The 26,356-nt window shown below is 39.7% G+C and overlaps 1 protein-coding gene across 4 annotated transcripts in view; it reads right to left on the bottom strand.

The window, feature by feature from the left end:
* ARHGEF28 (Rho guanine nucleotide exchange factor 28) overlaps positions 1-26,356 on the bottom strand; it is a 3,217,901-nt gene that overhangs the window by 696,050 nt on the left and 2,495,495 nt on the right. For 2 of the 4 annotated variants that reach the window (XM_044063941.1, XM_044063942.1), the window contains one exon: positions 8,180-8,290. The exons of the other annotated variants lie outside the window; for them this stretch is intronic. In XM_044063941.1, the coding sequence (XP_043919876.1) occupies positions 8,180-8,290 (111 nt within the window). The remainder of the gene's footprint in view (positions 1-8,179; positions 8,291-26,356) is intronic. 4 annotated transcript variants of the gene reach the window in all.

Genomic DNA, 26,356 nt, shown 5'->3' with positions numbered 1-26,356 from the left:
CAGGAGCACAGAACTCCCTAGCAGATGTATTAAGCAGACAAATCATGGATCCCCACGAGTGGAAACTGGATCTTCATGTATTTCAGACATTGACAGTGTCATGGGGAACTCCAGACATAGATCTGTTCGCTTCTCCACTAAACCACCAGCTGCCAAAGTATTGCACAAAGGGGTTTCATCACACAGCTTGGAAAGTGGATGCTCTGTCTTTCAGTTGGAAAAACCTTCATGTCTATGCCTTTCCACCTCTACCTCTTCTTCCAAAGGTATTACTAAAGGTCAGACAGGACAGGCCAAGGATGATTTTGATAGCTCCAGATTGGCCTCGGCAACACTGGTACCCACTTCTAAGGAGTCTTGTAAAGAAGCCTCCATGGCCTTTACCTCTGATTCCTCATCTGTTATCTCAGAAGGACGGTCATCTGCTCAATGTCAAGCTTCAATCTCTTCATCTCACGGCTTGGCATATTCTGTGTTGAAGCATGGTAGGTCTCAGCTTCCTCAACAAGTTTTAAATGTGATTATGGAAGCTAGAAGGCCTAGTACTAGGAGAAAAATGGAAGAGATTTTTATTTTGGAGTACAGCAAAGAATTTGGAGATTTCAGAGCCTAATTTGAGTGTGGCTCTTCAATATCTTACTGAATTATTGGACAAAGGTTTGTCTTTCTCTTCCATAAAGATTCATGCTGCAGCAATTTCAGCTCACTATGATTGTGACCCACCTTTGTTTTCGCATCCTTTGTTCAAGCAGTTTCTTAGAGGGGCAAAGAATATAAGACCCCCACGTGAGCTCCTACTCCTGCTTGGGATCTCAATTTTGTGTTGGAAAAACTTACTCTACAACCTTTTGAGCCTGCAGCTACTGCTGAATTGAAATATTTGTCATGGAAGACTGCTTTTCTGTTGGCTATTACTTCTGCAAGAAGGGTGTCTGAGTTGCAGGCCCTTATGGCAGTAGAGCCCTTCTTGATTTTCCATAAGGACAGGGTATCATTACGTACTAATCCTTCCTTTATGCCTAAGGTGGTTTCTAGTGTGGCTTTAAACCAAACTATTCATTTGCCTACGTTTTTAGCAGATCCTCAAAATAAAAGGGAAAAGATTTTACACACTTTAGATGTACACAGGCAATTGCGTTATTATTTGAGCAGGACTAAAGATTTTAGGCAGTCTCAGCAGTTACTTGTTTCTTTTGCTTTAAGTTCACAGGGCAAGCCTGTGTCAAAACAAACTATTTCTAGGTGGATTGGCTTTTGCATTGCATTTTGTTATTCCCATCATGGCAAAGAGGTTCCAGCTGGGATTAGGCCTCATTCCACTAGGGCTACTGCCACTTCAACAGCATTTCTAAGGGGTGGCAACTAAGGATATTCTGGAGGCAGCTACTTGGAGTTCAGTGCATACTTTCTCTAGGCATTATCACCTGCCTATATACTCTAAGACTAGAGCTGGTTTTGCCACAGCTGTTTTACAAGGCATGTTGTCAGCTCCTGCTACTTTATAATTTGCCAGCCTCCCTTACCTCTGCTTTGGGATTCTACCCAATTGTCAGGACTGCAGCAAGGGAAGGCGAAGAACATAGTACAGTTTTGTACCTACCATAAATGTAGATGTCCTCCTTCCCTCTGTGTTTCAGGGTGGTTGTGTAGGTGAGTTTACATGCTTATATTTTTGTATATATTACTGTATATATTGTACATGTTTTTTGGTGCAGGTTGTTTTTGGGACTTGTCTTTTTGGGTCTTCTGACATCTGGGGCAAGAAAAGACTGAGGAAATGACGTCGGTCATGCGCATTAGTACCCTCGCCATGACCGACGCCAGCCCTCTGGTATTCGGGCCGACGGGGACGCGGACTATACCCAATTGTCAGGACTGCAGCAAGGGAATCCTCGAACATCTACATTTATGGTAGGTACAAAACTGTACTTTTTCGGTAAGCGGTGTAACTACAACATGCCGTCGGATCCTCCGACGCCCGCTACCGCTAAGAAGCGAAAAGATAAATCGTTAAAGTCTAAGCAGGATGAGTCGTCCGTTGCGGATGCCGGTTCTATGGAAACTACGGTTGAATCTGTGGATCCAGCCGAGGTTTCAGCTGAATCACAGGGGGAGCCTTTAATCTTACAGGAATTGGCCTCTCAGGAGTTAGGTCAGGCCGAGGGGGCCTCTCAAGTTTCTGTGGTTCCTTCTTTACATAAGGTTGTTAGGCCTTCTACTTCTGTCACTAAAGCCCCTTCTAAAGCTAGACCTGGTCTTTCTGGCGCAGGCGTCAGCCCTAGTTCTTCAGGCTCTGTTCCTAAAAAACATATGCTGAAAATGGCAGAGGATTTGATTACTTTAATCAGAGGTTCTATGCCCCCTCCAGACAAGAGGCCTAGGGTGGAGACAGAGGTGGAGGGTTTGGAGCATTCCTCAGATTACTCTGAGTCTTCAGCTGAGGACATTCAGGATTTTCCTCCCTATTCTGATTCGGATGCAGAGGATTCCTATCCTTCTGCTTCTCCTCCAGAGGATTTTTCCTTTTCTGAAACCCTGCACTCCATGAGGGAGCATTTTAAGTGGGAAGGTCAGGATTTTTCAGATTCTCGTAAGAGGCTTAAGGAATTTTGTTTTACCACAACATAGGCCCTTGGCTATTCCCCCTGTTTTGGATGTTGTTCAGGATGTTTTTTCTGAAGCTTCCCTTAATCCTGATTCTTTACCTCCTGCCCCTGTCAAGCCAGACAGGTATTACAGAGTTCCAGAGGCTCATAAATATTTGTATAAGAGTCCTAGAGCTGACCTGGAAACTATTAGTCAGGGACCTAAGGGTGTCAGGGCTTCTGTAGTTAAGAATCCAGTTCCTCTGGATAAAGATTCTAGAGCTTTGGATAGGTGGGGTAAAAAAGTGTATACCTCCTCCACGCTAGCTATGAGGGCTTTAAATTGCCATTGTATCATATGCTGAAGTACCAGAATTTTCTGTTAAGTCAGTTGAAATCTAAGGTAGATGCTTTAGCTGAGGGTATAGAGTGTAAGGAATTGCAGGACTTAGTTCATGCCTCTGATCAGGTAGGTAAGCATTCCTTGCAGTGTGGCTTTGATGCTCTTCAGGCTTCTTCCAGGGTGGCTGCCACTGGTTCAGTTATTCGTAGGCACGCCTGGCTTAAGGATCAGAATTTGTCAGAGCATGTTAAAGCTCGAATTTTGGATGTTCCCCTTCAATCTGAAGTTCTTTTTGGTTCTTCTGTGGAGTCAGTTTTGAAGAAAATGGAAGACAAAGCTAAGTCTATGCAGACGGTTAAGGAATTTTTACAAGTGCAGCCCCCTAAGTTTAGCAGAAATTGGCCTGCAAAAGGATGGGCTTATCCTTCTTCTGATTTTCAGTCTAAGGGCAGATCTAGACGTGGTGGGGGCAGAGCTCATGGTCAGGGTTCTTTCAGACCTAGGATGTGGAGTTCTCCTGCACAATCTTCTGGTGAGTGCAGGGGTCAGCCTTTTCGTAAACAGACCCAATGACCTGTATCTCCAGCTGCCAGATTCCTCCTGTCTGGCAGCTCCTCTAGGAGGAAAGTTGGCACTTTTCGAGCAAAATTGGCTTTTGGTCACCCAGGACAAATGGGTGTTGGACATTATAAATCGAGGCTACAAGTTTTATTTTCACACCTTGCCTCCTTTCAGAGGCATGCCGGACGTACCTCCTCAGCAAAGGCTGGAGGCTCACAAGCAGATTTCTTTACTTTTACAAATGGGGGCTATCCAGGTGGTACCTCCGTCAGAAGTAGGCCTAGGATTTTATTCTCGCCTGTTTCTTGTGCCAAAGAAAGGAAACACTTGGAGGCCAATTCTGGATTTGTCCACTCTCAATACATACCTAGACATTCCAAAGTTCAGGATGTTAACTTTGCAGCAACTTCTGCCTCTGCTAGGCAAAGATCACTGGATGGTAACTCTGGATCTCAAAGAGGCTTATCTTCACATTCCTATCAGGCCCAGCTGCAGGAGGTTCCTGCATTTTCGGGCTGGTACTTTTCATTATCAGTTCTCTGCATTGCCCTTTGGCTTATCTACTGCACCCAGGGTGTTCACAAAGGTCCTGGCTCCTGTGATAGCCTTCTTAAGACTAAGAGGAAAACAAATTTATCCTTATCTGGACGATTGCCTGATTCTTGCTCAAGACAAAGTCAAGTTACTTCAGCATCTACAGTATGTAATGGCAGTTTTAAGGTGCCTAGGGTATTCTGTGAACGAAACAAAGTCCAGTCTAGTACCCTCTCAGGATTTGTGCTTTCTGGGTGTGAGACTGAATACAGCCTCTCAGATGGCTTTTTTGACCCCGGACAAACAAAGAAATCTTCCGCTATACTTCCAGCAATTATCCCTACTGTCCAGGCTGACTGCAAGGACAGTCCTTCAAGCCTTGGGGTTCATGGCATCTTGTATTCTGGTACTTCCCAATGCCAAACTACATATGCGGAAGCTACAATGGTATCTCAAAAGTGTATGGACTCAACACTGCCACGATTTGGACACTGTCATTCAGATAATACCTTGCATCCAAAAGGAATTTTTGTGGTGGGCTCAGGAATGTCACCTAAACAAGGGACTCTCTGTGACCCGACCAGAGGCGAGTCAGATCTTAACGACAGATGCCTCAGACATGGCTTGGGGAGCACACTTCAATGGGAAATGGATTCAAGACACGTGGCCTCCCAGACTACAGCATTTGCATATCAACATGAAGGAGATGTTAGCAGTCCAATTTGCACTGATGGCTTTCAAGGATCTACTTCAACCGGGACAGATGTTGATTCAAACAGACAACACAACAGTCATGTGGTACATCAACAAGCAGGGGGGAACCCATTCGTACCCTCTTTGCAGACAAGCTATGATTTTGTGGGAGACTGCTCTGAGTTTGCACGTCACTCTTCAAGCAAGGTTTCTGCCAGGAGCACAGAACTCCTTAGCAGATGTTTTGAGCAGACAGATGGTGGATCCCCACGAGTGGAAATTGGATCCTCATGTATTTCAACAGTTGACAGTGGCTTGGGGAACTCCAGACATAGATCTGTTCGCTTCTCCACTAAATTTCCAACTGCCAAAATTTTGCACAAAGATGTTTCACCCAAAAGCTTGGAAAGTGGATGCTCTATCTTTCAGTTGGAACAACCTTCACGTCTATGCTTTTCCTCCTCTACCTCTCCTTCCCAAGGTGCTCTTGAAGGTCAGACAGGACAAGCCTTGCATGATTCTAATAGCTCCAGATTGGCCACGTCAGCACTGGTACCCTCTGCTGAGGAGTTTAGTACAGGAGCCTCCTTGGCCTTTGCCACCAATTCCACACCTTTTGTCCCAGGCAAGCAATCATTTCCTCAATGTCAAGATACAGTCCCTGCATCTGACAGCCTGGCATATTCTGTTTTAGACCCTGGGGGGTCGCAGCTTCCTCAACAAGTTTTGAATGTCATATTGGAAGCCAGACGACCTAGTACTAGGAAAGTTTATGCTTATAAATGGAGGATATTTTTTCTTTGGAGCACAGCAAAGAGCTTTGATGTTTCAGTGCCTAATTTGAGTGTTACACTACAGTACCTTACAGAATTATTAGACAAGGGTTTGTCTTTCTCCTCCGTGAAAGTTCATGCTGCAGCCATTTCTGCTCACTATGATTGTGACCCTCCATTATTTTCTCACCCTTTGTTTAAGCAATTTCTTAGAGGGGCAAAGAACATAAGACCCCCACGTAGAGCTCCTACTCCTTCCTGGGATCTCAATTTTGTGTTGGAGAAGCTTACTTTACCTCCTTTTGAACCTGCAGCTACGTCTGAGTTGAAGTTTTTGTCTTGGAAGACTGCTTTTTTGTTGGCCATTACATCTGCTAGGAGGGTATCTGAATTACAGGCTCTAATGGCAGTTGAACCCTTCCTGATATTCCATAAGAATAGGGTATCCCTGCGTACTAACCCTACTTTTATGCCTAAAGTTGTTTCTAATGTGGCCTTAAACCAATCTATTCATTTGCCTACCTTTTATGCTGATCCCCAAAATAAAGGGGAAAAAAATTTTGCATTCTTTGGATATTCACAGGCAGTTACGCTATTATTTGAGCAGAACTAAAGGATTCAGGCAGACTCAACAGTTATTCATTTCTTTTGCTTTGGGTTCACAAGGGAAAGCTGTTTCAAAGCAAACTATTTCTAAGTGGATTGGCCATTGTATTGCTTTTTGTTATTCTCATCATGGTAAGGAGATTCCGGCTGGAATCAGACCTCATTCTACTAGGGCTACTGCCACATCTACTGCTTTTTTGAGGGGTGTAGCTACTAAGGATATTTTGGAGGCAGCTACTTGGAGTTCAGTGCACACTTTTACTAAACATTACCATCTCCCTCTTTATTCCAAGTCTAGGGCTGGGTTTGCCACTGCAGTTTTACAGGGCATGTTAGCAGCTCCTAATGCTTTTTAATTTTGCCAACCTCCCTTCCTTTGCTTTGGGATTCTACCCACAGGTTATGACTGCAGCAATGTGAGACGAAGAACATAGTACAGTTTTGTACCTACCATAAATGTAGATGTTCGAGGATCCACATTGCTGCAGTCCAATTTTCCTCCCTCCTTCCCTCTGTAGTTTGGGGTTGCTGTGTTGCTTTTGGGGTAATTATTTTTCTATATTGGTGGTTGGGTATTTTCTATTTTTGGCTATGGCCTTTTCTTTTTAGGCCTTCTGACATCTGGGGCAAGAAAGACTGAGGATATGGCGTCGGTCATGCGCTTTAGTACCACTGCGTACTGACGTCAGATCTGAGCGACCATGACTGACGCCAGCCTAACACTTTGGTATTCGGGCCGACCGAGGACAGCGGACTACCCACAGGTTATGACTGCAGCAATGTGGATCCTCGAACATCTACATTTATGGTAGGTACACAACTGTACTTTATCTACTGTGGCAATAAAGAAATTGTTCTTTTATTTCACTGGCGTGGACCTTCTTGGAACATTTGGACTGTTCTTCCATTCTGGTATTTGTTGTTCAAGAAAAGATATACTGCATGAAGAACATGCTGGGGTCATGTGACTCACATGCGGTTTAAGTTTGCTAAAGAAGAACTTGTTTTGTACTAGGTGAGTATGTATGTTTACATGAGTGCAATTTGTTATGATAAAGTGTTTCAAGAATGTTGGGAAAGGAGTGTTGATGGCTTCATTAATGTCTTTGATCTATCAAACAGTAGGCTGAAGGTCATAATACTTAAATAGGGAAAGTGTGGGTGAGTGGCAGTACCAATTAATATTTAGTTTGTGCATTTGTCACTCTGAATGAATATTTGATGGATATTTGTGTGACAAGGATGTGGTAAATATGCACATATCAGAATGCTTCTGTTTTTTAATGATTTATTTGATAATGTGTTTGAATGAAACATGATTTACTGTGACACGTTTGGAATTAGTGCATCAGGTAGATGTGACTTTTTCTCAATACAACTTAAATAACATAACAGTATTATATGTCTGTGTGTACTGAAAGAGACAATAACCTACATAATATGCATTTGTAGGCAAACAGTATATACTTAATTCAAAATAACAAATAAAAGCCAATAGAAAACAAAACAATCCACTGTTTTAAAGCAGATGCAACACATATTTCATTCTCATTCAGAAAGTAGCATGACTGTTAGAATTATTTAGGGAACAGAATTTCCAGTGATAAAAAATAAACTAATATACTGCTGGGGACTTGCTCATAAATGCAAGTTAAGTATGGATGTTGTTTTATCCATGTATATTAGGAATTAACACTTAGGGAGATTTTACATGCAATAAAAATAGCATCCTTCTGCAGTTAGGAATAGAGCACACAGTTTTAAAAAAGAACTAACTATTACTTTACACATTTTTGTTATTCAAGGTCTAAAAAGCAAGTTATTAAGTTAATTCATATGGCACAGTGGGTTAAGCTTCTAAGTGAAAAGTTGCCCTAATCATGATGATGATTTGTTGTTGTGGATAAACTTCACTGACTTGGCATGAACTGTTAATGCAGTGTGAACACAATGGGAGTTTTTCTGTCGCACTGAATGTAATGGTGTTTAGCAACATTGTTATATGAGAACATAGCAAAGTTAATAGGTTAAGCAAGGGTTATGGTACATGGCAACAGCAATGGATCCATGGGTTATGAACATACTCTTTAAGAAATTCCGATAATGTCAGGTGCTGCAGGGAATCTGCTAGTTCTGGACTGCCCTCATCCTCCTCTTCCTCAGCAGAAAGTGCCCTTTTACGGAAACTAATCTCCCTATAGAAGACAATATACATCTAAAAATTCACTGTGGGAAGTAAAACACATCCATATACACATTGTTGTAAAAAAGAGGTACATAACCGAATAGGACTAAACTGAACGCATGCTAATTAGTGATCCCTAACCTACCAGCACATTATGTCAGTAGCTTCAATTGTCCTGTAAGAAGGATACAATGGAAACTAACTGCAAATGAGATAAACAAGCATAAGATATGGGCTTTCCCACTACACTAGTTCTATTAAACATCACATTTTAAAATAAGCAACTTTCTTTGCTTGCCAACTGAAATAAAGCATTTTTTAATCCTTCTATACAATTTCAAATATAAACTCCCATATTTTATTCTTGAACACTCCTGTGTATTGCAGTTATTTTATGGAATAGAAAGCTATCATAGTATCTAGCATATTAGGTAGGAAAACTGCTTTGCCAGTCCTTCAGGTAAGTCTTACAAACAGACTAACTGGCTACAGTAACTTTCTACATGATTTCAAGGATCTAAAATACAGGAGCAAAACGAAACATCTAATAAAATTAGAAATTAAACAAAATGTGCCCTTTCCCCAAGAACTGCGCCATCTTGGAATTAGAATATATACTTAACAAGTGTGTGGGGGGGGGTGCAGTCTCCCCAAAATGAATTTTTCTTTTTACTTTCACTTAAAGATTCTGCATGCTCTGAGACTGATGCTCAGTGCATGAATAGTAGTGTGGCAACAGGATCATTCTGTGCCAACATTTATGTCAATATTTGCGCCATTCAACAAGGGTAAATATATATATATATATATATATATATATATATATATATATATATATATATATATACACACACACACACACACACACACACACACACATATATATATATATATATATATATATATATACACATATATACATACAGACACACACACACACACACACACACACACACATATACATATATGTATGTATTTATACACATACACACACACATTATATATATATATATATATATATATTAAATATATACACACACACAGATATAGTGAAAGGGCTGGCCTTCACACACCACACGCCCACCAATGTGGGGGGCTGTGCCCCCCCCCCTCAACTAAATATATCAACTCTGAGATCGCACTACAGTGGGGAAAGGGCAGAGTTCATCAAGGTGGCCAAGTGGTTCTTTTCCGAGGGTTAGTTTTACTGTTCCAGGAGTTTGATGAAGTGAAGTTTCATTGATATCTTTTCAATGAATGAGTCTTCAATATTCAGGTATTTCGATCTTTTGAAGTAGACCCATATATATACACACACACAAATATATATATATATATATATATATATGGTTACATGCTATGCTTTTGACTGGTGTGTATGTCAAATGTTTGTCGTGCGTGTCCAAGTGGTGTAATGTTGCCTTGTGTTGTGTAAAGGTCATGTATGAAAACCCAAAACCACGCAAGTAAGGCCAAGTGCACGGACTAGACCAATAATCCAAGGTAAATCACAAAAGTCCAGCACAACCAAAGTGGATCAAATTAAATTTATTGATATAAAAGGTGGCTAACCCAAGTACAACAAACCAGTTTCAACTTTAGATAGCCTTCCTCAGTGTTAATGCTTGAAGAAACACACAATGTTTAAATAATGCATATTAAATTGCTCTTGTCCCCCTATTGGTGCATACCAAATCAATTATGTTCATTCAGCAAAGGTTTAAAGAGAGCTCTCAACTTTACTATCCAGCCTGACTTTTTTTCATTGAGTTTACTATGCTACCCTGAAGTGCACATTCTGTTTCCCCTGAATTTTGTCTATAATAGTAAATTAGAATTTGGCAATATGATGGGTTCGAGTATGTTTATAAAGGGTATTTGTAAGCTTTTTATTCCTTATATCACTTAGACGCTCACTGATCCTAAATCTTAGTGGAAGCAAAGTTTGTCCGACATAAAAAGCTGAACAAAAGCATCTAGCTAAGTAAATAGCCCAATCGCTACTGCAATTACCCATGATACTAATCGTATATACTTTTGAAGTGTTGCTGCTGATAAACTCCTTAGTTTTACACATGTGTGCACAAGCACTACAATGTTCACAAGGACCGCTACCTGGCACCCTGTCTCCAAATAAGGTAGTTTGGTGAAAATTAGTGATGGAACTCTTCTTGTAATGAGTAAGGTATGAGTTGATTGTCCTTCGCCTACGATAAGAGTTTAGACACTTAGGGGGGAGAATATTAGCCAGTCGTTAGTTGGCTAATAAAATGTTCCAATGGTTGTTGATGATGTCTCGAAATGCATTTGTGTTACGACCGTAGGTGGTAACCAAACAAATATTCTGAGGTGTGTTTTTGTTCAATATATCAAGCTTTGGTTGATATTATAAGTTCTCCCGGTCAGACCTAGCAGCAAGCATACTAGCACTGTGTATGGTCCCCACCTGAGAGCTCCTACTGAGGAATCTATTACAAAGATCGTTTGTACCTGAATTGTAAGCTTGATTGGTGGAGCAGATACGTTTAATTCGCAAAAATTGTGATTTTGATATACTGCGAATAATATGAGGTGGATGGTGACTGGTGGTATGGAGCAACGTATTGAATCATTTTCTAAATGTTTCTGTTTTCAATGTGTTGTCCAAATCCCTACTTATCTACACATCCAAGAACATAATCTTGTTCCTATCCCAGTTCAAAGTGAAATGGATACCCCATTTATTTTCTTTTAAGTAATCCACAAACTCCAGTAAATAAGAGGTATCTCCTTTCCATACTAACCAGCAATTGTCTAAAAAGTGATGCCAGATGTCCATGTTATCCAGAAATAAATTGTGGGACTCATCATAAATTAACTGCTCCTCTATATAACCCATGAACAGGTCTGCATAAATGGGAGCAAAAGATGCTCCCATTGCAGTGCCACTGACTTGCCAGTAACATTCATTCTGAAAATAAAAAACATTTTTAGTTAGAACATGTTCTGTAAGGCAGGTTAAAAATGTGTTAAAACCTGGTGGATAGAGGTTCGTTTTATCTAACCAATACTGTACAGCTTGTAAACCTGCCCAGTGGTGTATGTTCGTATAAAGGGCTGTCACATCCAGGGTGCAAAGCAACCAATTCGGTTTGAGTTGAGTGTCCCCGATAATTTGTAAAAATTGGGTGGTGTCCTTAAGTCTGGCCCTGACCTGTGATAAAGGCTGTAGATACTTTGTAAGGAATGCTGACAATGGTTCCATTAAAGATCCTTTACCTGAAACCATCAGTCTACCTGGTGGTTCTCGAGGATCTTTATGAATTTTCGGTAATAAATATAGGTAATGTGATGCAGGATCCGGAACCATAAGATGATATTTAGTTTCCTGTGTAATAATGCCTTCTTCATGTGCCAGTTGTAAAAACTGATCTATCTCTTTCTTAAACTTAAAAGTCGGGTCCAGATGCATACGCATGTAGAAAAAGCCGTTGGATAATTGTTTCTTGGCCTCCCTAAGGTATTGCTCCCTATCCATCACAACGACAGCCCCTCCCTTATCAGCTGGTAAAATAACTAAATTTTGGTTATTACTGAGTTTAGTTAAAGCTACCTGTTCATCCTTGGTTAGATTCTGTTTAGTATTAGAACAGATCCTACCATGGAAATGTAAATCTTTGAGAACACATTCTCTGAACACTAAGACATGCCTGTCCGTGGGTGGCATAAATTGTCACTTACGAAACCGAAGATCATTTTCTGAAAAAAACAATTTCAGGTTTAGAGTTCTACAAAAATCATTTATATCATTGATCAAAACATGTTCCTTAACAAAAAAAGCAGGAACAAAATTTAATCCCTTATTGAGTAACTTTATTTCATCGTCTGTGAGGTTGTATGATAAAATGTTATGTACATTGTTGTTACTTATGATAACATCTGTAGTTGCTCTATGTTGTTTATTGGCCCTGTGCTTTCTACCCCCTATGTCTTTTGACTGGTTTCCTCTTTGCTACTGGGGACTCTTGAGTGGGGAGAGGAATCTATATCAGTAATCGATGATGATTCATCACCAGAAATTGTCTCTGAAAGCTCAGTTCTATTTCTGAGAATAGATATGGGTCATTTCCTTTTTTTGACATGCTTTTGTGTGGTATCTTGAAAGTGAACATTTCTTTGTGTATTGAATGGTTTGCCTTTTTGGTAATCACTGACATCCCTGTTGAATTTGTCAATTTTTTTTCTTTTTTGATGTTGTTCCAATTGTGATAATTCTTTAGCTAGGTTGTTTAAGTGTGTATTAAAGGTTGATTCTCCCTCATAAACCTTAGCTTCTTCACAAATTTGTTTAACTTCCAAAATATGCTTGTCTAGAGCCCGTTCATGATACATACTGAAGGCTTCCACAAATGGACATGGAGGAAACCAGTCAAAAGACATAGGGGGTAGAAAGCACAAGGCCAATAAACAACATAGAGCAACTACAGATGTGATCATAAGTACCAACAGTGTACATAACAGTTTATCATACAACCTCACAGACGATGAAATAAAGTTACTGAATAAGGGATTAAATTTTGTTCCTGCTTTTTTTGTTAATGACACCTGATGTTGGGCTGGAGCCCAATCCTGAGTAAGTTGTTCATCAGTCTGACTAACAAAGGTTGCATTTTTACTCTAAGTCCATGTGGGGCAATATCCTTCACCTTATACGCTTTAAAGAGCCTTATATGCCAAATATGCAATCTCAACATCTTCATGCTTTTAGTTAATTTAGAAAATATTAAGGTACATGGTTCTCCTATGGGTTTGTTATCAGTACCCATATCTCTTTGGCCAGCAGATGTTAGGCCAAAAATTCCTACATCATTCCAGTCAACTGACAGACCTTCTAACAATGTAATTAAATCCATGTTGGGGGCCCTTATGCTTCTAAAAAAGGACAAAACACCAATGCAAATGAGTTAGTATATTTAAGCGGGGGGGATGCAGGGGGGCTTGCCCCCCCCTGCATAAACGTTATTTTAATGTGTTCTGTGTTTTATTTTTACTCGCTTCAGATTTTAAAGTTTCCAAAAATTGCAGAAACATTATTTTAATGTGTTCTGTGTTTTATTTTTACTCACTTCAGATTTTAAAGTTTCCAAAACCTCGATCATATGGTCTCGACCATATGGGTTTCAAGTTTTTGGTAATTCGATAATCTAAAGTGAATCCATATATATATATATATATATATATATATATATATATATATATATATATATATGTGTGTGTGTGTGTATATGGATCTACTTCTTCAGTAGATCCTCTTACCAAAAAGCCGAAGACCAGAAAGCTGAGACGGAAATACCAGAACTGCACAACAACGAAAACTCACAAGATCGACACTCAAAACCGTGATAATGTAGTGAATGCAACTGAAACAGGTAAGTACAGAAGGTAAGTTTATAAAACCGTGGAACAGTTTTTGCAGGGGTCAAGCCCCCTGCACCGACCATGCCCCCTGCGACTTATAAATACCAACTCCAAAATCGCACTACAGTGGGGACAGGAGTGCTATTTTTTAAATAGAGTACTTACCTGTTTCAGTTGCCTTCACTACATTATTGCAGTTTTGAGTGTCGATCATGTGAGTTTTCATTTTTGTGCAGTTCTGGTATTTCTGTCTCTGCTTTCTGGTCTTCAGCTTTTTGGCAAGTCAGTCTACTAAAGTAGATCCATATATACAGTTTACACACACACACACACACACACAGACACACACATATAAAGTAATGGATGAAAAAAGTGACATACTGAAAATTCAACTGCAAAATGGAAGAAAGGAGATGTATGCAACTTTTATTTAACACTTGATAAGAAGGAAAACAAATAAAAATCTCTTTTGCATGGCCACTTTTGGTCAGTAGCTAGATAAATGTAAACAGTTTTTGTATTATTCCATTTATCTTGAGGATATAAATTTGTTTAATGATGGTGATATTAAATAAAGGTCAGAAGTTATTTATTACTGATTGCACTGAAACAATCAGTTCATAACAGTTTATCTGGAGCATGGTGCACACACACTTTCTGTCAAGATATAATGTGTTTTGTGGTCTGAAAGCATACTACACTTACATCTGCTGAATATGCTCCAAATTCTGCCCCATTCAACATAATACAAGTTTAATCTTCAACGTAGGGAAGGGGTATGAAATGGCAGAAGAGAAAGTAGAATTTAATGAGAAAATAAATAAGCGCCTTGAATGGCATGCTTAAGTGTCTGAATACAAAAAAGGAGTGAAATACTCACACCTTTTCTTCTACAAATGGGACTTTAAAAAGAATGTAGTGTTCACTTGCACAGCTGTCTTGGAAAATGGGAACAATTTATTTTATTAATTTGATATACATATAAAAATTAATATTCCAAATTATTACAGCTGATGCCAAGGGCATTAATTCACGTTAAACATCTTTTGAGAATATTTTAAACATTTTTTTTATAAATAATAAGTTTGCATTCACTCATACCTGATATTATAAAAATTATACAGCTTGGAAACATTAACAACTAAACTTAGGAAATGACTACTTGGTAAGCATTACCTGGTCTTTATTTCACTGATAAAATATACATGACATCTGACGCACACTAAAGGAATGAATGCAATCAAGAAATTTAGTATATGCACACAAACATACACATTTTCATATATACACAAGTTTTTTTATCTATCTGGGGTTATTATCGTAAGTATTACAACTTGTTTTTGTTTCTTTTTTTTTTTCTTCCTCATTTTTCTGTCTTTCCTATTTCCTCCATCCCTGTTACTAGTACCTCTATGGATTTAGACTTCAAGTTTCACAATTAATCTTTTATTTAAACTTATGGTTTAATTTTAGCAGCTGTACAATAAAAGTTATTAAATCCAGGTCCAGAGACATAATCATTTCACTGTACTCTGCACTAATTACACCAATCATTGAGTATATGCCGCTTTTTCCATGTATCTAGCCAAACACTTTTACGACTGGAGCAACCACAATGCTTTTTCACAAAAATAAATAAATACATAAATAAATAAAGGATCTACATCATAAAAACTATGTAGACTTTCTCAAAGCTTTGTACCTCTTCTCAGCATAGACCCTCAACAGACCGTATTCTGTCATACCTACTACACATTTACAAGTCCAATGGTATCATAAACACCATCTCAAGGGAACTCAAGTCTCTCTTGCAAAAAAAAAAACAGAACATGTTGATGGGATAAGTACATCACAGAGAATACCACTTGTACAAAGCCATCTTCCAAGCCACATAAACAAAGTACTTAAGTTACATTAGTCAAATGTGATTTGGATGAATGGATGGGTAACCACAAATTCACCACCAGTTTAGCTCCGGTTTCCCTTAAGGAAAGAGCAAGCATGTAAATATTCCAACATAATCATGTTCAATCTATTTCTGGGTTACTTGTATGCAAAATATAAGATCATCACAGAGCAATAGCTTAGTAAGTACCTAGGAATCTACATGAAAGAAATTTATACAACCTCATCCACTTGCTGAGATCATTTTTGAAGAAAAAGGGGATTGTTTTGCTTGACCTGAGGAGGAAATCTGGTCTAAATGTAGGGGATTCTCTGAAAAAGATAATCCTGCCAACAGGTTCTGTTTATGTTTCATTATAGGTTCATGTCCCTAGAGATGGTATTTCAGGTACTACTGATTTTATAAATGTAAAAAGAGGTCAAGCAGAACATGGTCAATTGTTGCTCTGTAGTCCAGACAGATGTCATCACACAGAAATGCAGATATAAAGCAGAATGCGGAGATAAGACACACATTCATTCTTTCTAGCTTTGTGAGCTTTTACCAAAGATTTGCTTTGTAAAGAAATGTTGCCTTCTCCCAATCAGATGATGTGCCTAGATAGGTACATGTAAAAGAAGATATTATACTCAAGTATGAGCCAAATGAATAAGGAGTAAAGAGGTACAATTACTTCTTTTGAACTTGACAATATGCTTTTAATTATTAGCTAGGCTAGATAGAAGGCTTTGCGGATCAAAGCTGAGATTTGTTGGCTGAAGATGAAAGTATCTAATCTGAGGGAGGCGTCACTTATGCTACAGGAGGCAAGAGGGCATCTGTTTCCCCAACGAGTACAGTACTGCATTTATTTGCATTTAGCTTGATGGAGGTGTCACGTATGCTACAGGAGCAAGACGGCATCTGTTTCCCCAATGAGTACAGTACTGCATTTATTTGCATTTAGCTTGATGGAGGTGTCACTTATGCTACAGGAGCAAGACGGCATCTGTTTCCCCAATGAGTACAGTACTCATTTATTTGCATTTAGCTTGATGGAGGTGTCACTTATGCTACAGGAGCAAGACGGCATCTGTTTCCCCAATGAGTACAGTACTGCATTTATTTGCATTTAGCTTGATGGAGGTGTCACTTATGCTACAGGAGAAAGGGTGCATCTGTTTCCCCAACAAGTACATTACTGCATTTATTTGCATTTTGCTTTAGTCTTGGCATATCAGGTTAGTGAGAGAAATGGTCCTTTTTAGAGGGCATAGCTGTCTTTTAGTGAACTTATGCCAGCTCCAAATTTTTGATTGTGTCTCAGATGTTTAGAGACAGGGGCTACCCTGATAACCTTATTCAAGACATTATAGGAGAGGTGGTCCTGGGTAAGAAAGAGAGATTTGCACCTATTTTAGGGCAGGATGAAACATTGAATCCTCCTAACAATGATTTAGTTTCCAATTCTAAGTACGAAGGGGCCTACATAATGGATTACATGGGTGACTCGCGTAACATCAGGGAAGTAATTATGTGAGAATGGGAACGTTTTCTTCAGATTACTGAACTAAAACAAATACAAAGTCCACCTTTGAAGTTTATGTATATAGGAGGGACACCAATTTTAAGAGACTATTTGAATTTGGTAGTGGCTCCAGACTAGATTATTATTCTAGAAAAAAGGGGACTTACAAATGTGGTTCATGTTCCCAATGTCCACATGTTGAAAATTGTTCCAGTATTTTTATACCCAGCAGAAATAAACATATTAAGAGCCACACATTTTCTAACTGTAACACCAACGGTGTGGTCTATTTAACTGTGTGTTCCCCCTGTGGGTCCCTCTATGTTGGAAAAACTGAGAGGAAACTAAAAACTAGGATGTATGAACATTATTATGAAATAAAAAAGGAGAATATGAACAATGCACTCTTCAGACATGCTTCCTTTCATTTTTTTGTTATTGAAGTGGTACCCAAAGGAATCAGGGGAGGTATGTGGGAGACCAGACTAGAATATAGAGAGCTATATTGGCAGATTATATTAGAAGCCACTACGATTCCTGGTCTCAATGACACAATTTCTATAATGCCAGTACTAAAGTTGAGGAGTGCAAAATTATAATCTGCCACTAGAGGTCAACACAAGCTTATATAAAAAATGAAAAACATAAATTAATTTTAACATAAATGAGTACATTTATATATACATATAATAATTTTTTAAATGAATTAAATTACTATTGTTTTAATAATGTTCATATATAATATAGATCAAATCATTTATCAATTTTTATTGCATTTTATTAATATGGTTTCGGTATGTGTTTTATTTATACTGAGAGAATGACCAGTGTTTTCATCTTTAAGTATTTTTTACTTTAAACATTAATTTAAATATGTAATTGTTTTGAAGGTATCATTGGTCTATACTTGGTTTGATAGATGTATTTAAGTGGATGATTATGCTGTATTGCTGTTTTGCCTTTGATGAAGATTTTCGAAAACGTATTATACATACAAGCGTTTGGGTTTTGTACAATAAACTGCCTTGTATTCCATCATCTCTTGGTACTTGGTCTGTACCCTTATTTGGTTCTCCTGAGTGAACTTTGTTTTGTTTCTGGTTATTATTGTTCGCTTTCATCACTCTACTTGGTTATTATTAATTAAGAAACCATCTCACTGATTAACTAACAAAAAGATCTACCACTGACATGTATCAAAATAAATATTAGTAACTTATAAACTGAAACTTTTAACAAAGATTGCTTTCGTACCAAATAAATACATCATCAGGTTTGCATGTAACAAACATAACATAATATTAATGAACATGTGTGTAAATCTACACATGAACACCTAAACAGGCTGAAAACCATAAGTATAAATGATAAGGTGGAAATACGTTAAAAATATAGCACTGCAGCCCTGGGGATCTGTTTAAGTGTGGCATCTAAGAAAGTACTTAAATGAGTAAAAGTATCAGAAAACAGTAGCAATGTCAATTAGGTTCATAGGTTCATAGATTTATACTAGGCTATCTGCCCTAAGGCATTTATAAGCCTAGCCCAAATTATTGTGGCTTACGCCACCCCTTATATGAAAAAATACTGTGCCCATTAGTTTGTTGTGCCTCTGTCCAGCAGTGACACAGAGATGATTCCTGGGGTAAACCTACGATCTCCCATCCACAGGTCTAGATTTCTCTTGAACAGAGTCAGCGAGGTGCTCTGCCTCACATGGACCGGGATTTTATTCCACAGCATAGGGAGTCTCTGAGTGATAAATCTATCCCTCCAGCACGTCCTATTTATATCCGTGCTAAGGTTTAAGTCGCTTGCTCTAGTGGTTTTGGTGGATTTGGATTTTTGAGGTGGAGCATGTCCATTAATTCCGGGTTGGACATGGCCTTGTATGTCAGGCACATGTCACCTCTGAGCAGACGGTATGCGACTGAATAGAGCTGGAGTTTCTTCAATCTGGCAGCATATGACAGATTTTGGAGTCCCTTTATCCTTTTGGTGAGGAACTTTTGGGGTCTCTCCAATTGCTGCAGATGTCGGGTGAGATACATCCCGAATGGGGCATTGTACTCGATCATTGGTCTGATAAGTGAAGAGTACAGGGAACAATGACCTCACTAGATCTGGATGTGAATCCCTTCATGATCAGGTGGGCAATGTAGAAGGTCTTTCTAACCACTTTAGCAATGTGAGTGTCAAAAGAAAGGCCACTGTCAACCTGGGTCCCCAGGTCCCTGATAACCTCTTCTGTGCTTAGTGGATTGCCACCTATATGGTAGCTTGGGGTTACCTTGTTTTTCCCGAAGGGTATGACTATACATTTTTGGCGTTTATCTTCAGGCCATGGCTCTGGCACCAGCTATCTGTTTCTGTGAGTCCCTTCTGAAGGATATCCGTGTCCGATGCACTTTCCACTATGGCCCAGTTTGCAGTCATCTGCAAACTTTGTCAGCCAAAGTCCTCCCATGTTGGCCTGTACTTCTGAGAAGTAGATGCCAAACAATAGGGGCCAAGGACCGAGCCCTGTGGGACACCACTTGTGACCGGCTTGGAGTCTGACACAGCGCCAGCAACTCTAACCCTGTGGGTTCTGTCCTTAAGCCAGTTTGCAACCCATCTTGTGACATATGGGTTTACATTTAAGCTGGTAAGTTTTTCTACAATACCGAGTGGGGTATTGTGTCGAAAGCCTTTGCAAGGTCAAGGTAGGCTGTATGGACTGCCTTTCCTCATCAATGGCCTTGGTGACTGTTTCAAGAAGTCGACCAAGTTCAAAAGGCATGATCTTCCCTTGACAAAGCCAAACTGGGTCGGGTCCAATGTCTGCAAGTCCCCTATATCTTTGTTTATGAGCTCCATTATGATCCTCTCCATAGCTTTGCAGACTAGACTTGTTAAGCTTATGGGCGGTAATTACCAGGGTCCGTGAGGCGCCGCCTTTGTGGAGTGGGACCACAGTTGCCGTCACGCCACTCCTTGGGCACGTATCCTGTGGTAAGGCTGAGATTAAACAGCTGCCTTATGTGCGGGTTTAATTCCTCATTTAGCTCGTGTAGCACACAGCCGGGGACACCATCCGGTCCCATTGATGCTGTGTTTTTAGCTTTAGAGAGAGCAGCTTTCACCTGCGCATTTGAGATGTCCGGGAGGCTACACTCGGCTGGGATAGTTATCTCTCCTTTAGGGGGGGAGAGGGGGGTGAAGTTTGCACTGAACCTGTCTGCCAGTATGTTGGCAATGTCTGTGGGTTCAGTGATTTTTATATCATTTTGGACTAATTCTGAGCATATCTGGGAGTTTCCACCCAGGTTCCTAACATAGCTGAAAAAGGCCTTATGATTGTCCTTTGAATCCATGGCAATTTTTCTCTCAAAATTGGCCTTAGTTGATTTTATGAGTGCTCGTATTTTTTACTAATAATGATCAGGGTGACTTCCCTTTTATGGATTTTGTTCTATCATGTAATAGCTTTCTCCTCTTATTGTAAAGTTTGTTAATGGCTGGGGTCCACCAGACTGGATGTTTGCCCTTTGTGGAAAGAGTCTTGGTTTTATTTGGGATTGCCTGATCCATGCAGTCCTGGAGGTGTTCATAGAAGGCATTTGTAAGGGCTTCCGCAGCTTGGGTTGTGGTTTCCTCTGGCTCAGGGGCCTTGAAGGATACCACACCAGTCTTGAGTAGTGTGAAGTTTGCTTTAGAGAAGTTCTTCACTATGGTCTTTTTGCTTGGGGTGGGGCGGGATGTGGATTTCCAGTGAGATTAGTTTATGATCAGATCTCACCAATGAGGGATATACTTCCGGTGTGGAGCATTTTGTCCCCATGTTTGTGACAATGAGATCTAGTATATTTTCTCCTCTCGTGGGAACAGTGACTAGCTGTTCCATGGCATTTGAATTTATGAACTCCAGGAACCGTTGGGCTAGAAAGTTAGGGCTTGAGTAATGTTCCCAGTCTATATTCGGGTAGTTAAAGTCACCCAATATTATGGTGTTTGGAGATACATTTATACCCTCCAGTGTCTTCAGGAAGGCTGTGTGGTGTTCCTGAGTTTGAGAGGGTGGCCTGTAGCATGCTACAATTTGTAGAGCAGTTTTGCCTATGGTTAGTTGCACCTGGATGGTTTCCGAAGCTTCGTGCATTGCCACCAACCTGGAGGTATGAGTATCCTTTATGAATATGGATACACCCCCTCCTTTTGTGGTGTGGTCCGGGTTTTGGGGCCGGAACGCATGATATGAGGTAAAACCTAATAGTGCCGGGGTGCTCTCAGGAGCCTTGAACCAGGTTTCAGTTACAGCACAGACATCGATGTTCTCCATACTGAGAAGGGCCTCGAGTGAGTGCATTTTGAGATTTAGACTTCTGGAATTGAGCAGCATTACCCTCAGTTTCTTCCCATTTTTGTTTTCTAGGGTGGTAGGTTTAGAATTTGAGCCTTGCCTAAAAAAGGCACTATGGGGTGGCAAGAGCCTTAGCCAATATCCGGAATCCCAGGGGTGACAGGTGCAAGCTGTCCCTTGCGAAGCAGCGTGGCTTGTCAAGCATGGCACTATGGGGGTGGCAAGAGCCTTAGCCAATATCCGGAATCCCAGGGGTGACAGGTGCAAGCTGTCCCTTGCGAAGCAGCGTGGCTTGTCAAGCATGTCATCCCAGGCAGACAGACACTGGATCCCCTTTGAATGACACCAGACATTAAGCCAATTGTTAAAGCTGATCATCTTGTCTCTATATTGTGGCATCATTCTTGGTGAAGGAAGGATACTGCTCAGGGTTAGGGTCATACCTGCCTGGGCTACATAATCAGAGAGCTCCTCTATGTCTCTTTTCATGTAGTCCAGGGAGGTACGTCTCAGGTCATTCACACCAGCATGGACAATGACTGTGTCATATTTGTACTTGCCGTGGAGTGACTTGAGTGCTTGTGTTATGTGGCGGATTCTAGCGCCCGATAGGCAGCTTACTGTGACCCTCTCCTTGTTCAGCCTGGTGAGTGGGACGTCAGTGTGTCTGACTATGGAGTCACCTATGACAAGTATGTTTGGTGTTGTATTTGGCCTTAAGGGCTGTGACTGCTTTGCACACTGCTTTTGTGGTTTATGTGTTGATAACAATTATTTTCATTGTTAAAATATTTACAATGTCTGAAATTTGTTTATAACGATATTAGCAAGTATAATATTAGTGTGTAATGTCAGTATTAATCAATCCCATATCAGGCTCTTAATAGTCTTTTAAACAGTGGGGCAGTTTTCTGAGTTCTAGTATGACTTTTATGGGGGCAATAATAATTTAGCACAAGTTTTCTAAAAAGTTCAGCTACCACAGTAGTTCATGTTTTTCTAAAAGATTATGGATGTCTCCTTCCAGTTCCAAAAGGTCCACATGATCAATAATATGAAATTTAAAGCCGGTGTGTTTTTTGTGAAGCTGATGCTTTTACTCTTTTAAGCCAAGTGCTTTCTTAGTCAGATGCCGCACTGGATCAGATCCCAGGGCCTTAATGCTTTATTTTTAACATATTTCCACCTTATCATTTATACTTATTTTTTTTCATCATACTTAGGTGTTCATTTGTAGATTTACGCACGTGTTCATTAGTACTATGATATATTTTTTACACACAAACCTGATGAAATATTTATTTGGTATGAAACCAATCTTTGTTAAAAGTGTTTCAGTTTATAAGTTACTAACACTTATTCTGTTAGATGTCTAGTGGTAGAGTTTTTTGTTAGTTAATTAGTTAGTCATTTTGTTAGTGAGTTAGTTTCTTAATTAATAAAGTTTGGATTAGCAGGTTAGCTTTAATAATCTGTTCTTATATATTTTAATTTGTCTCTAGCCTTTTAGTTTCAGTTCTAAGGTAGCACAAGTCAAAGTTTACACACTGGTGTGAAGGGGGACTTGGTTAAAAGAATTATTTTAATGCTTTTATTGCTCTTAACAGGACCACCCTCTGTAACCACTTTCTTCCTTCAAATAACTTAATTATATATAAATAATGAATGTCTTTAATGCTTTTCATTATAGTCAGCTAAGATCACTTTGCGCATTTAAATAAAGGATATTCCATTTTTAACTCAACTATGGACTACCTACTATTTTATTATTTTGGAGTATGTATTTCACAGTTTGATTTTTATTAGTGAACTAGGTGCATAACATATTTCAAGGCATGAACGTCAAAGCGTCCACACTGCAAATTTTCTGCTTGGTTTGTTTTTGACCCATTATTGGTTGCATACTGTTTTTTTCTGAGATTTCGACGGATACCACAGATTTTTCTTTTCATTGTTAGGACATATGCAGATAGTATGGCTCATTTTAAGTCATGCTCAGAGTTAATCACAGGAGGTGATATTGACTGCATGGCATGAGGGGTAACAAATATACAAATATAAATAAATATAAGGAGTATGAAAATATACTATAATAATGTATATGTACCTTGATGCCATGCCATTGCTTAAAGGTTGAACAAAACAGAAGGGATTTTCTTACTACCATGGACACATGTTGGTCAAAGGCTAGGTTACTATCTACATGAGTTTCCAGATCCCCCATTAATGAATCAACTTTTAGGATTGTTTTACTGATGACATAGTTGCCCTAGGTGGCTGACTTCCAAAAAGGTACTGTAATGCATTTCTTGGTGCTGAGTTTTAAGCCATGGCTTTGGCACCAGTCATGTGCTTGTATTAGACCTTCCTGAAGGGTGTTTTCATCTTGGGAGAATTTAATGACTGTTCTCAGTTTGCAGTCATCTACAAACCCAGTTAGCCATAGGCCTTTGACATTGAATTTGACATCAGAGAAATACATGCTAAAGAGGAGTGGGCCTAGCACACAGCCCTGGGGTACTCAACTAGTGACCAGCCTCTTTGTGGAAGTGGCCTCACCAATTCTAACCTCCTGGTTCCTATCGATGAGCCAGCTAGCTATCCAGTGCAACATAAATGGGTTTATACCTAGTTCTGTAAGTTTGTTGACAATGCTTGAATGGAGTATTGTATCAAGATCCAGATACAGGTAAGCAGTATGCACAGTTGTGCCATCAAAGAAGTCCACCAGATACAGTAAGCATGACCTTCTTTTGACAAAGCCAAATTGGGATGTATCCAGTGTCTAGTGTTCTCCTATGTCCTTGTTGATAATTTCCATGATCATTCTTTCTATGGCTTTGCAAATAAGACTAGTCATACTAATAGGTCTGTAGTTTCCAGGATCTGTTGAAGGTCTTCCCTTATGAAGGGAGATGGCTGTCACAGTCATCCTTTTACACGGCATAAAGCCTGTTTTAAGAATATAGCTAAATAATGACTCCAGGAGTCCGTATAAGTAGAATTTCAGACTGTTCAGGATCCATCCTCTGATGCTATCAGGGCCCATTGTGGCCATGTTCTTGGCTTTAGCAAGTGCAGCCAGTAATACTCCCTAGTTAAAGTTGGAGGGGATTTGTTTGAGGGTATTTTGGGGGGAAGGTTTGGGTGAAAACAGGGTGCAGTTGAAATTGAATTTGTCTACTAACAGGTTCACTATATCACCAGGCTCAGTGAATGTGGCAACATCAACCACCAGTTTAGCACATTACTGTGTTTTTCCCTTGAGGTTTCTGACATAGCTGAGGAAAGCCGTATGGTCATCTTTCACCTGAAAGGCTATCTAAACCTCAGAATTGGCTTTGGCTTGACCTAATTAGTCCTCCTAGTTGCCTATTTCATTTGATGAGAGAATTTTTATCTTTATGTGAATTACCCTTCCTGATTTTGCCTTAATCTTTTTCCATCTGTTGTACATCCTGTTTAATTTGGGATGAATCCAAGGCGTTTTTTTTCTGAAGGTCATCCTGGACTTACTTCTGGTATGTACAGCAGTCTGTATGCAGCCATTGACATGGTTGCATGAAATTTCTGAGAGCAATTCAGTATAGTCTGCTGTGTTCTCAGGGGTTATGAGGGGCATTGAATTTTGAAAAGCTATTATTTAATAAAAGGTAATTTGCCTTGGAATAGTTCAAAACTGTTACTGGTTTTAATGGGATTATGGAGTTGTTTTTGATTTCAAAGATAGCTTTATGATCAGACCCATATTTGTGAGCACAAGATCCAGTATGCTGGAGCCACTGATGGGCATATTCACTATTTGATCAAGGGTGTTCTTATTTATGAAGTCCAAGAATCTCTGTCCCTGTAGATTTGAGGGCGTGCATGATTCATAGTCTATAGAGGGATAATTAAAGGATACTGTAAGCATGGTGTTGGATTGGATGGTAGGTATCTCCAGTGGGTCCAAGTATGCATTGTGAGATTCTTAGGACATAGAGAGTGACCTGGAACTGGCTAGAATATGGTTTGTGACTTTCGCTACAGTGATCTGCACATGGAGGAACTCCAACATGTCATCATGTTTGATCACCCTAGAAGTATCCTTGTTATTGATCTATATTGAGACACCTCCACCTTTATCCATCAGCTGTACAGCTGCAGGTTCAAAAATGTGGAAGGCACTGAAATCTTGCACTGGTGGGGTACTCTTTGCTGCTTTAAACCATGTCTCGGTAATGATACAGATGTCTATATTCTCAAGTTTGAGAAGGGCTTGGAGGGAGTGAAGGTTTTTTTATTTAGGCTCCTGGCACTGAGCAGTAACACCTTGAGGTTCAGCTTAGTTGACTGTGTTACATAAGTAGGTTTGTCAAATTTGGCATTGCCTAAAAAAGACACTATGGGTGTGGGTAAAGTTTTAGGCAATATTCAAAAGCCTAGAGGGGAAAGGTGCAGACCATCCTTGGCAAAGCAACATGGTCTGTTAACTATGTCCTCCCAAGCTGACAAATATTGAATCCCCTTGGAATGACACCAGAAAGACAGCCAGTTGTTGAAAACAATCATTTTTTTACACATATTGTAGGATCACCCTCAGTAATGGCAATAAGCTGCACAATGCTAGGCTCATACCAGCCTGAAACCCATAGTCTGAAAGCTCCATAATGTGTCTTTTCATGTAGTCCGGGGAGGTACATCTCAGGTCATTTACATCTACATGGACTACGATGAAAAGTTATTGGTAACTGTGGGGTAATGACTTGACTGCATGCATGACTTGATGGATCATGGCTCCAGATAAGCAAGTGGCACTTATCTCCTTGTTCAGCCTGGTTAGAGGAGCATCAGTATATCTTACAATGTAGCTCCCTGTGGTGAGAGTCCTGGGAAACATGTTTGCTTGCCTTAGGGGCTTAGTGTTTTGGGTTTCAGTGAAAGT

Source organism: Protopterus annectens, chromosome 2.part2 (genome assembly GCF_019279795.1).
Source record: "Protopterus annectens isolate FY-2018-M chromosome 2.part2, PAN1.0, whole genome shotgun sequence".
In the NCBI taxonomy this organism is placed as follows: Eukaryota; Metazoa; Chordata; order Ceratodontiformes; family Protopteridae; genus Protopterus; species Protopterus annectens.
The sequence above is the reverse complement of the archived record's forward strand: the minus strand, read 5'-3'. Positions and strand labels throughout refer to the sequence as shown.